Source organism: Macrobrachium nipponense, chromosome 5 (assembly GCF_015104395.2).
Source record: "Macrobrachium nipponense isolate FS-2020 chromosome 5, ASM1510439v2, whole genome shotgun sequence".
Taxonomy (NCBI): Eukaryota; Metazoa; Arthropoda; class Malacostraca; order Decapoda; family Palaemonidae; genus Macrobrachium; species Macrobrachium nipponense.
The window spans coordinates 74,292,326-74,306,210 of NC_061107.1; the positions used below are offsets into that span (position 1 = coordinate 74,292,326).

General features: G+C 37.3%; 2 protein-coding genes across 3 annotated transcripts in view; one reads left to right on the plus strand and one right to left on the minus strand.

The window, feature by feature from the left end:
* Window positions 1-13,885, minus strand: part of LOC135215408 (uncharacterized) — a 1,081,448-nt gene that overhangs the window by 791,774 nt on the left and 275,789 nt on the right. The window lies entirely within an intron of this gene.
* LOC135215407 (RNA-binding protein Musashi homolog Rbp6-like) overlaps window positions 1-13,885 on the plus strand; it is a 260,769-nt gene that overhangs the window by 198,845 nt on the left and 48,039 nt on the right. The window contains exon 2 of the mRNA XM_064250010.1: window positions 6,073-6,306. Within this exon, the coding sequence (XP_064106080.1) occupies window positions 6,285-6,306 (22 nt within the window). The 5' untranslated portion in view covers window positions 6,073-6,284. The remainder of the gene's footprint in view (window positions 1-6,072; window positions 6,307-13,885) is intronic.

The following is a 13,885-nucleotide window of genomic DNA, read 5'->3' on the forward strand; positions in this document are numbered from 1 at the left end:
TGGCCAGGCGTACACACACACGCATACACTTGCGCGCAAGCCCTTTGTCAGCGAGAGTTACAAGGATTAGGATGTCCCAAAGACTTGAGAGAGAGAGAGAGAGAGAGAGAGAGAGAGAGAGAGAGAGAGAGAGAGTCTTAGACAACAGAGCGTTCAACTCCCAAGTTGTTACGCCAACACGCTCGCGTTCATGAGTCTGCCTCTTCATGGAAACCGAAGTGGAAAGTTCTTCAACGTCAACATGCAAATCATGTCGATATTCCCCTTGCAGACACTTGAAGGGTTGTGCTTGGGCAGGGGGGGGGGGGGGGGGGGGTGGCTTCTGAAAATAAACAATCAGTGGAAGTCGGAAGGGCGCGAGTTGTTGTTTTTCCCCATACCTTTTTTTTTCATGTTGTTTTTGTTTCTGTTTGTTTATACGTCTCTGCCACTCGATCATAAACAATGTTATCGCTCCTCGAGGGAAAGTTTGAATGAAATGCCCTGGGTTTTGTTTTCTTGATTTTTTTTTCGTACGGTTTTGTTATTCGAGGTAAACATTTAAAAAACAATTTTTCCTAGGTTTTCATGATTTTATATATATATATACACACACACACACACACACACACATATATATATATATATATATATATATATATATCTATATAGTATCTATATATATATAGATATATCCGTTAGAGTGTTATTTACCATTTTTGTACGTCTAATAAATATAACTGTAATTTTTAAAATATAAAGAGCATTGCATTGCATGAATATATTCACGTGCCAGCACCAACAGTTTACAACTAAAAACTCGCACTGAGAGAGAGAGAGAGCAGGGGCCGTCCATTCATCTAAGAATCTCGTCCGTAACTTGACAAGAGCATAGAGTCCTTTGATAGCTCTCAAGCTGAATCCTGTTAAATGTGCATTTCGACAAACTCTCTCTCTCTCTCTCTCTCTCTCTCTCTCTCTCTCTCTCTCTCTCTCTTCTGATACTTCTTTCTAATGAGCACCATAATCTTTTGGAAGCTTGAATTTGAAGTCAGTGGCCCCTTAGGAATAATAATGTGCATGCGGTATGTTTGGCCCCTTTTCCCCTTCCCCTTAATTCCCCCTTAGGAAATAATCATGTAGCATTTGTGCGGTTTATGTTGCAAAAGTATGCTTTGCTGCATTGTTGCATTGTTGCTGCATTGTGTCACTGACCTGTCTGTTCCCTGACGAGGTCAAGAGACCGAAACGCTGGTGAGGAATGCACTAACTTACCGGTGATTTCGGGAATCCGATAAAATAAGGCAGCTATCTAAGTAATGTCGTTCATTGTATGCAAATGCGAACAGAATTTAAATAACTGTCATAATGACAGTAAGATATCTCCCCAGCACGGAGAAAACTATGCTGGTGTTAAGAAATGGTTTCAGCTCTCAGGAGTTTTAACATTTGTAAAGGAATATGGTCTCGACGACCAAATATTATGACTTGGTGTAATGATAAGGCTTTGTATAATGAAAATGGTCATGTGTTATGCGTTTATTAATAATAATAATAATAATAATAAAATAATAATAATAATAATAATAATAATAATAATAATAATGGACTCCTAAGGAGGCAGGACACAACCCGGAACCCCACACTATAAATGTCACCCAGTCGAATTGGAGGACTGTGATAGACTAAATAAATAATAATAATAATCAATGTATATGAGAGCGTCATATATTTGATAGAAGAAAATAATATGAATTACAGATATATTATTATTTAAATTATTAAAGAGAAGCACTAAATAAAAATAAATACTGAAGGAAAAAAATATAAATGACAGATATATTATCAATTACACTTAGTAAACAGACGCACTAAATTGAAAAAAAGAGAAGGCATAAATAATTGAAATAATCATAAAGAGATTTGCCATTTTAAAGTGTTCTTTGATCAAAATTACGTAGAGAGCCCCCCCCCCCACCCCCCCCCCCCACCACACCCTCTCCCCAAAACCTACCACCACCAAGACCACTTTTCTCTTTAAAAAAAAAAAAGGATAAATAAATAAAAAAAAAACATCGACTACGTTCTATTAGGTCGTCAATACCATGAAAACATCTGTTGATGTTCCGGAATTTGCGAATTTTAAATATTTACGAGAAAGCACTCTCGCCTATTTCCATAATAAAGAGCAGGAGTCATTGGCTTCCGCCCCCCCTCCCCCCACCAAAAAAAATACATCCGGACTAAACTAAATGCTCCTCTCTCTCTCTCTCTCTCTCTCTCTCTCTCTCTCTCTTCACAATGTCTGGTAACATTTCAGAGCCACACATTTGGTCTATTATGGCTTTGTAATGCAGAGAGAGAGAGAGAGAGAGAGAGAGAGAGAGAGCGAGCTCCCTTTATTCACGTGTTTTTGTTTCATCAAATCGAAGGTTTTAAATACTCAAATCAATGGATGAATTCCAGGAGACTGACCTTGAAAAGTTCACAAATCAATGGATGAATTTCAAAAATGAATTCCAAGTTCACAAGTCAGTGGATGAATTTCAAGGGATGAAATCCAAGTTCACAAATCCGTAGATGAATTTCAAAAGATGAATTCGACGTTCACAAATCAGTGGATGAATTTCAAGAGATAAATTCCAAGTTCACAAGTCAGTGGATGAATTTCAAAAGATGAATTCCAAGTTCACAAATCAGTGGATGAATTTCAAGAGATGAATCTCGAGATCTGTCAGTTCCATCAAAAGCTCTAGAGAAAGATGCAAACTACATATGAATTACTAGTTTCAGGAAAATATAGCTAAGTCACCGGAATAAATTGATAAACAAATAAATAAAGAATGAATTAATAACTCAGGTGAATATTTGGTAAAAAGAGAAATAAAAATTTAACAAACTCAGCTGAATAAATCAATGAATCAATAAATAAAAAAAACTAAACAAACAGTAAGCAACAAACTCAAGAAGACGAATAATTTGATAGATAAACAATAAGCAGCAAACTCAAATGGGTAATTTGATAAGTAGGTAAATAAATAGTAAACAACAAACTCCGATGAATAATTCGATAAATAGACAGCCCCAGGTGAGCAATTTGATAAATAAAAACTAAACAACAAACTCAGGTGAATTGTTTGATATACGTATATTATATATATAATAAATATATTATAATATAATATATATATATATATATATATATATATATATAAACTGATGCCAATGGCTAGGTATTTTCTCTCTCTTCGAGTGGCACTATCATGGGTAGGAGCCAACCCTTCAAGGCACTCTCGACCCAGCCGACCATTTCCCCTTGCACCTTTTTCACATAAATCAGATAATCTCTCTCTCTCTCTCTCTCTCTCTCTCTCTCTCTCTCTCTCTCTCTCTCTCATCCTTTTTTCCTTCCTAGCGTTTATATTTTCTGCTTCCAGTTTTAAAAATTTAAACTATAAGCAAATAAAAAGTGTCTCCTCATAAACGTGTGTACTCTCTCTCTCTCTCTCTCTCTCTCTCTCTCTCTCTCTCTCTCTCTCTCTCTCTCTCTCCTTTGCTTCGAGTTTCAATTTATTCTAAGTCCAAATTATCTTCTTCCTCCACACACAAATACGTAATTTTTCTCTGACTGACCTAAGAGTTCAGAAAACGAGGAATCTGGCAGAACATTGCACAAGTATTGGGGTGTGTACCATCACGAAGTAACAAGAATTGAAACGCACGCACCAATTTATTTTTCGAATAAAAAACGCTAACTGAAGAACGCTCAAACAAAAGTCTGGAAATTTTACGGGATGGACGAGTGGTGTCAGATTTGCTTGGACGGTATGAAAATGAATTTCTCATAGAGGGAACCAAGATCCACAAACTGACTGAGATCTGGGAAGAAATCTGTCGCTGGGAAAACCTCACATTAGACGGGTGAGTTCGCTGAAGTGAGACCACCGAGATGAAGTCGACTATAACTTCAACGGGAGGAAAAAAACATTATAATTTATCAATCTTTTTGTTAGTTTAATGAACGACGAATTATTGTCTGCAGTAGTACGGTGTCGGATGGTCGCAAGGCCTATATAGGCCTTGGATGGTCGTAATAATTTTAATTTATTATATTCTTCGGACATAACTAAGGTTTTTTTTTTTTTTGACATGGCCAAAGTTATCAAGTGTTGCCTAGGCGGTGATGAAATATTATGTCATTGGGAATAAAAAAACACTCAAGAAAAGGGGCTGTGCGGAAGAAAAAAATTATAATGGAATTGAAAATCAGGGAAGGAAAATAAGTCTAATGGATTTAAAAATAATTGTAACAATTAAAAACCTGGGAAAGATAATAATTGTAATGGAATTGAAAATAATTAATGGTATTTAAAATCAGGGAAATTTGTAAAAAAAAATTTATAGGAATAAATCAGGGAAAGTTGGAAAAAATTTTTATGAGAATAAAAAATCAGGGAAAATTGGGAAAAATTATGGGAATAGAAAATCAGGGAAGCTTGGAAAAAATATGGGAATGAAAAAGCAGGGAGACTTGAAAAAAAAAAAATATGGGAAGAAAACATCAGGGAAACTTGGAGAAAAATATGTAAATAAAAAATCAGGGAATCTTGGAAAAAAAATATTTAATGGGAATAAGAAATCATGGAAACTTGGATGAAAAAATTATGGGAATAAAAAATCGGGAAACTTGGAAAAAAAATTTATAGGAATAAAAAATCAGGGAAAATTGAAAAAAATTCTATGAAAATAAAAAATCGGTTAAACTTGGAAAACATTGTACACATCAGAAATCCGTCCTCTCTCTCTCTCTCTCTGTTTTGCTAAATGTCTTGTGGCAAAACGGTTCGCGCTCCATTTCGGATCTGCCCATGCCCGTCAGTTGAACGAAGATAAGTGGCACAGAGCGAAAATTTACGATGGGACGGTCACTGTATTAGCTTTCGTAACTTGATTTTGTGAGACACGGCGAGGTTTTGAGAGAGAGAGAGAGAGAGAGAGAGAGAGAGAGAGAGAGAGAGAGAGAGAGAGAGCACTATTTCTCTCCTATACTCAAACATATAGGAATTATTTTTTTATTCAACCATAAAATCCATTTGAATGTGGTGGGTACCATATTTTTCCCTAAATGTATTCATCTGTATTATTCTAATATATATTTATCTGATTTATTATAAAATATATTCAAGTATTTTTCCGTAAAATGTATTGACCTATCTATTATGAAATGTGTTGCCAAGATTTTTTTACTATTTTATTTTCCTAAAAATTCATATTAAATTGTTTTTCCAAAAATGTATTCACCTACATTCCAAAATATATTGACCAACCTAATCCAATTGTATTGACCATTCTCTGTCTAAAATGTATTCATTAGTACATTTACAAAACGTAATAGCCAGTTTTTTTTTTATCAAAACTATATTGACTTGTGTTTTACCAAAAATGTCTTGACGTGCATTCCAAAATATATTGACCTGTCTAATCCAAGTGTATTGACCAGTCTGTTCTATGATGTATATATGGTACTTTTATAAAACCTAAAAGTAAGTTTTTTTTTTATCAAAATAAAATTAACTGGCTTTTTTTGGCGAAATGCATTACCAACCCATTTTCTCCTTTAACATGTTAACCTGTTTTTTTTTTATTAATTTTTTTTACCACCCAGTTATTTTTTTTTTCCTTTTTTTTGCCACCCAGTCTTTTTTCCAAATGTGTTAACCCGATTTTTCCAAATATGTCAATCAGTTTTTTGTTTCAAAAATATGCCACCTTTTTTTTTTAGTCTTTTTTAAAAAATGCATTATCAACCCATTACCCCCCAAAATATGTTAACCCAATTTTTCTAAAGATTTGTCACCAAGATTTCTTTCTCTCTCTCTCTCTCTCTCCTCTCTCTCTCTCTCTCTCTCTCCAAAATCCATTGTCAACTCATTTCTCCCAAAATATGTTAACCAAATTTTACTCAAATTTGTAACCAAGATTTCTCTCTCTCTCTCTCTCTCTCTCTCTCTTCTCTCTCTCTCTCTCTCTCTCTCCCCCCCCAAAAAAAAAAGATTAACGAATATTTTCTTTCTTCTCTTTCTCCACGGACAGGTGAGGCTCAAGTCCCCGTCGACCCAGAGAGTTGGATTCCAAAAGTTGGTCTGAAGGATTTACAAGTTTGACAAGGCCACCACCACCACCACCACCACCACCAACGCGTGCGCTTGTTCGCTCGCTCGCTCACACACACACTCACACTCTCTCACTCTCCTCTTTGTTGGGGGACCCCTCTTCAGACTATAAGAGAAAAAAATATAATTAGCATGGATGCTCTATTTTTTAACGGTGTGTATTACTTCTTTCTTCTTATATTTTTTTTAAAGTCATATTTTCATTCATTGTGACCAAAAGGACAATATATATCACATCATTTCATCATATTGGTATAAGTTTTGTTTTTTTGTCTTCGAGTATTCTTAAGTAAAATAAGTGACTGGACATGAATGCTATTTTTTGGGGGTATTGTTTAATAACCAGTTTATTTTATTTTTTCCTATATTATTCCAATGTTGTGGATGTACGCATGCGTTCTTCGTGTGGTGCTTTCAGAGATTTTTAATGTTTTATTTCCTTCGTGGGGCAATCAGTTTTTTTGTTCGTGGGTTTCTTTCTGATTTTGTTCAGATTTTATTTTCTTCGTTAGGTGCTTTAGATTTTTTTCAGATATTTTATTCGTTGGGTGCTTTCAGGTTTTTTTCCCTTCATGAGGGACTTTCAGAATTTTTTTTTTTCGTGGGGAGCTCTCAGTTTTCTTCTTCTTCTTCTTCTTCTTCTTCTTCTTCTTCTTCTTCTTCTTCTTCTTCGTGGGGCTCACAGATTTTTTTTTCGTGAGGGGCTTTCAGAATTTTTTTTTCTTAGGCAAACAATATAAATCCCATCATCAAAATTGTGATTCGCAGTTTGTATTGAAACACTGAAATGACTTCGGTAATAATAATAGTGTGAGAAAAAGGGACCCATAAGTGAAATGTGGTATATATTCTCTTATACTTATATACACGTTTACATTATGAACTATTTACATAACACTGTTCTGTGTCTCGCAAGACGATATCAGGATCTATCACAAGCTAGGAATATCACTGACCAAGTAGCTCGTACGTAAAAATATGTATATAACAAAAAGGAAATAGAAGCACAAATTTCACTAAATAGGCCTTGTACCAACATGAACGTGTATGTTTGTCAATTTTGATCAGCTGTGACAAAAATAAGAAATAAGCGGCATTTCAGCGCTACTTCTGCAAATTCCACACAAACATGAATTCATTCCGAGAGGAAATGATTTCGATGCAAGATTCGTTTTCAATTATTTGTTTAAATTAAAAAAAATGGCTTCACAATTTCCGAAAAAGGTTATTCCCATTATATCCGGGAAAGTGACGAATGTTAGCGCGAATATCAACAACAATAACGAGCAGTAAATAGAATATTGACACCCAAATGAAGACAATATATCTACAACAACAGCAACAACAACATCAGCAGCAGCAGCAGCCAACTTCATTAATAATAATAATAGCATTCAGTGGCATTTTGACTTAGAGCCTGACAGAGTATCGCCACTGCACAACAATCTGACTAAAACTCCCATTCCATTAATTCACCAGATAATCCTATAAACATGTAAAATCATGGGCTGCAGTCTTCTCCCACCCCCCACCCCCACCTCCCTGGGGTATGGGGTGATGTGGACTGTCCCCCAGAGGGATAGAAGAGATGGGAAGGGGATTGCCCTAGAGAGAGAGAGAGAGAGAGAGAGAGAGAGAGAGAGTTGATAGTGGGATAGGCTTTATATTTATGTACTGGCCATGCCAGATGATGTCATTAACATCGATTTTGGACACTCGCCCTCAACCATCTAACAGATTCTCTCTCTCTCTCTCTCTCTCTCTCACTCTCTCTCTCTCTCTCCAGATCCTGGTGCTTCGTTCCAACTTCTCACATTTTGAGTCTGGAGAATGTTTTGACTCTCAGGAAACATTACCTATCGCATTTATATATAATGAAACAAGGTCAAGGTTCCTTTATTAACTGGACAGTTATCTACGGCATGAATTGCAACTGTAGAGCCAGATCTGAAGTAGTAATTACTCTCAAGCGACCCCCAGTTCCAATTATATATATATATATTATATATTTATATATTATATATATATATATTTATGGGGGCGGGTATTAGACTTAGCACTGAGAACTTAACAAAATGGATTGCAAAACTGAGCAAGGGGAAAAGTGAGAGGAAGTGTGACTATGTATGAGCACAGGGAGGGGTTTGGTGGGGGAAGGAGAAGGGGTAGTAGGGAAATGAGAGTATATGGTGGTGGGGGGGGTGGAGCATGTAAGTAAAGGGGGAGGGTGGTGGGGGGGTTTGGTGGAGAGAGTTGTTTTAACGAGTTTTAGGAGGCTGTAGGAACTCTAATGGGAAAAGTTCTGCTTTGTGGATGAACTTTATAGGAATGAGAAGTAGAGGGGGAGAGAGAGGGAGGGATTTATATCATAGTTCTAAAATCAAGTCCCTTAACACTCTCTCAGCTGTAGAAGCGAGAGGGAGAGAGAGAGAGAGAGATTTATATCAGTTCTAAAATCTGGTCCCGTAACTGTCTCTTAGCGGTGTATAGAGAGAGAGAGGAGAGAGAGAGAGAGAGAGAGAGAGAGAGAGAGAGAAAGTAAAACAACTGCATACAATGCAGTATATACATATCTCGTCCTTTTAACTTCTCTCTCTCTCTCCTCTACCGCTGAGAGAGAGAGAGAGAGAGAGAGAGAGAGAGTAAAGCAACTGCATACAATGCAGTATATGCTTATGCTTTGCAACTTGAATCTCCGACTGTCGGGATATACAACATAGCTACTGCGAAGTAGGCATCAGAATGAATGTCTGCTCCAATCACCATGAAACTCAGGAACAACCAGGAATGGCAGAATAAACGAAATACGTTACGACTTTCCCCTCATTAAATTTCAATCCTTCCCAAGGCCAATGTTGCAATTCATTTCGCTGCCTCTAAAACACTGCAGCAGATTAAAAAAAAAATGCGCAGTCGAGTTTTCTATACGACGTATCAGTACTGCTGTATAAAACCACCCACCATGATCGGCAGCTCCCTACAGTTAAGCACCAGATGCGGTAGAATGAGGTTGCGTCCCATGGCTACGGAAACGCTGCCAGATGCATGATCCATGGCGAACTTTAGCCTTGATTTGAATTAAAACTACTGAGGTTAGAGGATTGTAATTTGGTACGTTTGATGATTGGAGGGTGGATGATCAGCATACCGATTTGCAGCCCTCTAGCCTCAGTTTTTTTTTTTTTTTTTTTTCTATTTTAGATCCGCGGGCGGACAGACAAAGCCGGCCCAATAGTTTTTTAATTTTTCTTTTTCCTCGTGGGCGAAGTCCTTACAGTGGAATGTATGAATCGGCCTCCTTTATATTCATGGAGAGGGAAATAAAGTCAGTCTTCCCCCCGCCCATCCTCCTTCTCCCCCCTCCCCCACTTCCACGCCCTTTCCCTTACTACGCCCTTTTCAAACCCTCTCTAATCATCCTTCGTAGGGGGGGCGGGAGTCACCGAAGCGATTGCCAAGTTTTGTTAAGGAGCGAAATGGAACGCTGATCCGGCGGGTGGGGGGTGTAGGGGTGAATGGGGGCAGGGGTGGTGCTGCCAGCCACCGACCGAAGTCTTGATACACCTCGTCTCCAACCGTGATTCCGTTATAAGGCTTCGTCTTCATTTTCCTCTCTTTAGTCTTTTGTTCTTTAGAAGACTTCTGGTGCGTTTTCTGTCTTAGACTTTCAGTCTTCTTGCGTATCTCAATAAGGCTCCTCTCCTTCTCTCTTTTCTTTCTCAGCTGCTTACTCTATGCTATTCATAGTTATTCCTTACTCTTCATCTCAGTCCTTTAACAAATCAATTTTCGTGTTCCTTGTCCAGTATTTCTCTCTTTGTCTTTAAAGTTCATACCCTTCTTCCTCAAACTTCTTCCCTTTCTTCCTCAAGCTTTGTATTTTCCCATCATTTTCCTTTTAATAACTCCTTCCTAGGACATCCTAACATTATATGATAGTACCTACACCTATTTCGAAAGCTTCCTATAGAATAATTCCTTCCTAAGACATCCTAACATTATATATATAATAGCATATACACCTATTTCTAAAGCTTCTTATGGAATAATTCCTTCTTAAGACATCCTAAGATTATATATAATAGTACCTACATTTATTTCCAAAGCTTCCTATATAGTGTAGTGCCTTTTCACCCATTTAACATTTATTCCCCGAGTCTTCTATCTTACTGCCGTATGCTTCCTTCCACTAGTTTTTTTTTTTTTTTTTTTTTTTCATTCCGAAGAGGGCAATGATAACTTTATCCCCTGCAGATAAAAGCGGGGATGCTAAGGGTGGGGGAGGAGGAGGAAGGGGGAGAAAGAGAAGCCCCAATGCCCCCTTTTGAATAGCAGAGATGTACCCTCCTGAATCCCTACAGGTTCTCCCCAAATCCTACTATAGGTCCAGGTGGTTCCATTCTGGCGCCCTTTTAGAAAATGTGAAAACTGCTGATCTCGGGCGCGTAAAAGGGTGGTTGAGGACGAAGTCTTAAAAGTCTAACAACAAGGGAGAGAGTAATCATTTTATCGTACATAGTTACTTGTTATTTTTTTTATCAGTTTACATTTCATCGTTTTGGAAAACGTACTTAAGGCAGTTTACTTCTACATGAAGGAAGGGAAATCGACGGTAAGGAGGTTTGAAAAAAGTGTGACAGGAGGAAAACCTCAAAGCAGTGGGTGGAAAGTCTGACGGAAGAAAGAGAATACGAGCGGAGATTCAGTAAAAGAATGAAAGATTGCAGCTTAGGGGCCGAAGGGACGATTCTAAGAACCTCAACTGAATGCCTCTAGAGGTGCACTAGGGGCCCCTCAGGATAAAAACGTAATTTCAGGGAAACAAATCAACTAATCAGTCAATTACCACCACCCATTTTTCACCCTGTCGACAAGCCAAGACTGCTTCAGTGCATCTGGCTGTTAATGCGGCCTTTGAATACCAGTGAGCAACAAAGGCCCTTTCGGATTCCAGATTTTTTCCAGATTCCTGTTTGAAATAAGTCATACGAGTCCTAGGGGGTCTTTTCCTTGAGGCACTTGTACCCCTCTGCTCCCTCGAGAGATGGGGGTCGCTCATTCAATCTTGTCTGTGCTCGAATATCTTGCAACTCTGCGATTGCTAGGTTGAATGAGTAACGCACGCTGGGGGCGGGGAAGGAGGAGGAAGGGAGGGTTAGCGCTCATGACAAAGGGGTGGGGAAAAGAGGGTTGGGAGGAAGGAGATTAACAGTCCCCAAGGTCGAGCTTTGTTGACAAACAACCTTAAAAAATTATAATTCTCTTGGCTGTGCTTTTCACATTAGATCATTCGTGACAATTTCAATTTATTTTTTAAAGCTTCCGGAGTTGACAATCAAGTAGGTGGCTTCATTAATCTTAGTTTTTATTTATTTACTTTTTTTTTTTTACTTTCCGCTCGCGCCCTTTGTCTTCCCGAAACCTTGAATTCGCGGACATTTGACGTGTAGGATCCATTGAAAGTTAGTGAACGTCGAAATAGGGTTATATATTAAAAAAAAAAATAAATAAATAAATAAGATAAAAAATACACCGGAGTTTTTCGGCACAATCGAGTTTTCTTCACAGAGCATAATGCTGTATGAGCCGCGGCTCGGTTAATGCGCGTCCTATAGCGTTGCCAGATGCATGATCATGGCTAACTTTAACCTTAAATAAGATAAAGACTACTGAGGCTACTAGAGGGCTGCAATTTTCAGATCCAGATGTAGATGATTTGCCAAATTAGTGACATATTACATGGAATCGAATTGTTGAGAGAGAGAGAGAGAGAGAGAGAGAGAGAGAGAGAGAGAGAGAGATGATTGCACGATATCGGATTATTGAAAGAGAGAGAGAGGATTGCACGAGATCGAATTATTGAAGAGAGAGAGAGAGAGGAGGGATTACACGAGATCGAATTATTGAAAAAGACACACACAGAGATACGGTTGTGTGGGGTTCGGGGTTGGGGGCGGTGCGTGAAGCTAATTAAACCATACCCTTTCTATTCATTAAAATGAATACAAATCAGCCTACGGTAATGATTATTATCAGAGAGTTTTGATTAAGCGAAGATCGCCCATTGTGTTTTTTTTTTTCAAACGGACAAAAATTTATGAATAATTTGTTTTTCCCCATTTTTTTCCAGAACAACACAGCACCCTCATTTAGTTTTTCAATACTGGATTAATGAACACGTTTCCACATCACCTGAGAACCAAAGGAAGGGTCTTGATTACGTGCTCTCTCTCTCTCTCTCTCTCTCTCTTCTCTCTCTCTCTCTTTCTCTCTCTCTCTCTCTCTCTCTCTCTCTCTCTCTGGAGCTTCACTTAATTTAACTAATGAGATTACGCTGTAATCTGTGCGCACGAAGAATGGTTTATAGTCAGTATATATATATATATATATATATATATATATATATATATATATATATATGGGGGGATATATATCATATATATATAATTCCAATGTATGTATGTGGGGGATGTATGTATATATTTATGAATATCATGTAATATATAGATATATATATATATATATATATATATATATATATATATATATATATATATATCCAATTCGCTCTACTGGGGAATAATGTATTTTCATTTATGTTAACCGAAGGGGAATTCATGATATATATATATTATTATATATATATATATATATATATATAATATATATATATATATATATATATATATATATATATATATATACATATACATGAATTCCCCTTCGGTTAACATATATGAAAATACACTATTCCCCAGGTAGAGCGAATTGGATATTAAGGGACATTTGAGGATTAATGCCGTGTATATGAATCACGGTGATGTGGTAAAATTCATTCACAAATATATTTAGATAATATAATATGTATAGTGTGTATATGTGCGCGTGTGTGAGTGATGGGGAAGGTTTTTTTTTTCATCTGTATACACCTAGTACATCCAGGTTCCACATACAATCGACGTATAAAGGGGTATACTTCAAATTGTAAAGGAGGGATCGAAGAGCCCTTGGACAATCAGTTTCGAGTGGCAATGTTGACAGGCCAAGGGAATTCGGATTAATGCTTCCTGTCTGGGCCATAGTCTACCTGGTATTAATTAATTCCGTGTACGGCCTAATTAAAACCGTTATAAGAAAGAGAGAGAGAGAGTTAACTTACATTGTTACAGGGTATACTAACCGCTTTGAAGGTTCAACACAGACCTCAAGGGATCATTTAATTCAACAAAATCAGTAGAAAGAAAGAGAGAGAGAGAGAGTCTTTAGAGGTTTTAGCAGATTCCCCCGATGAAGTTTCCTTAATTTCTTTTAAACCAGAACCAATTATCCGTTAAGGTCTCATCATCATCATAAAAAAAAGAAAAAAAAGACGACGACGACCAGAAGAGTACTATTACAATGGCGAGGGGAAAGCGTCTTCTTCCTTTTTTTTTTTTTTTTTTTTTTACCCTCGGATGGGTTAACCATCTCCCTCCCCCCCCCCCACCCCCTACCCTCTCCACTACAAGGAATTTAATACGAATCGATGCAGCGTTGCAATATCGAGCGTGGTAAGAGAGACAGACACTTTTTTTGCGTTTGTTGCAAGCAAAATTAGATGCGTTTTTTTAATAAGAACTAAGATATTCTAAATAAAGAACTTCGTTCATTTAAATAATTACTTAGGGAACATTTGAATAAGAACTTGGCTCATTTAAATAAGAACTTAGGGATCGTTCGAATAAGAACTTGGC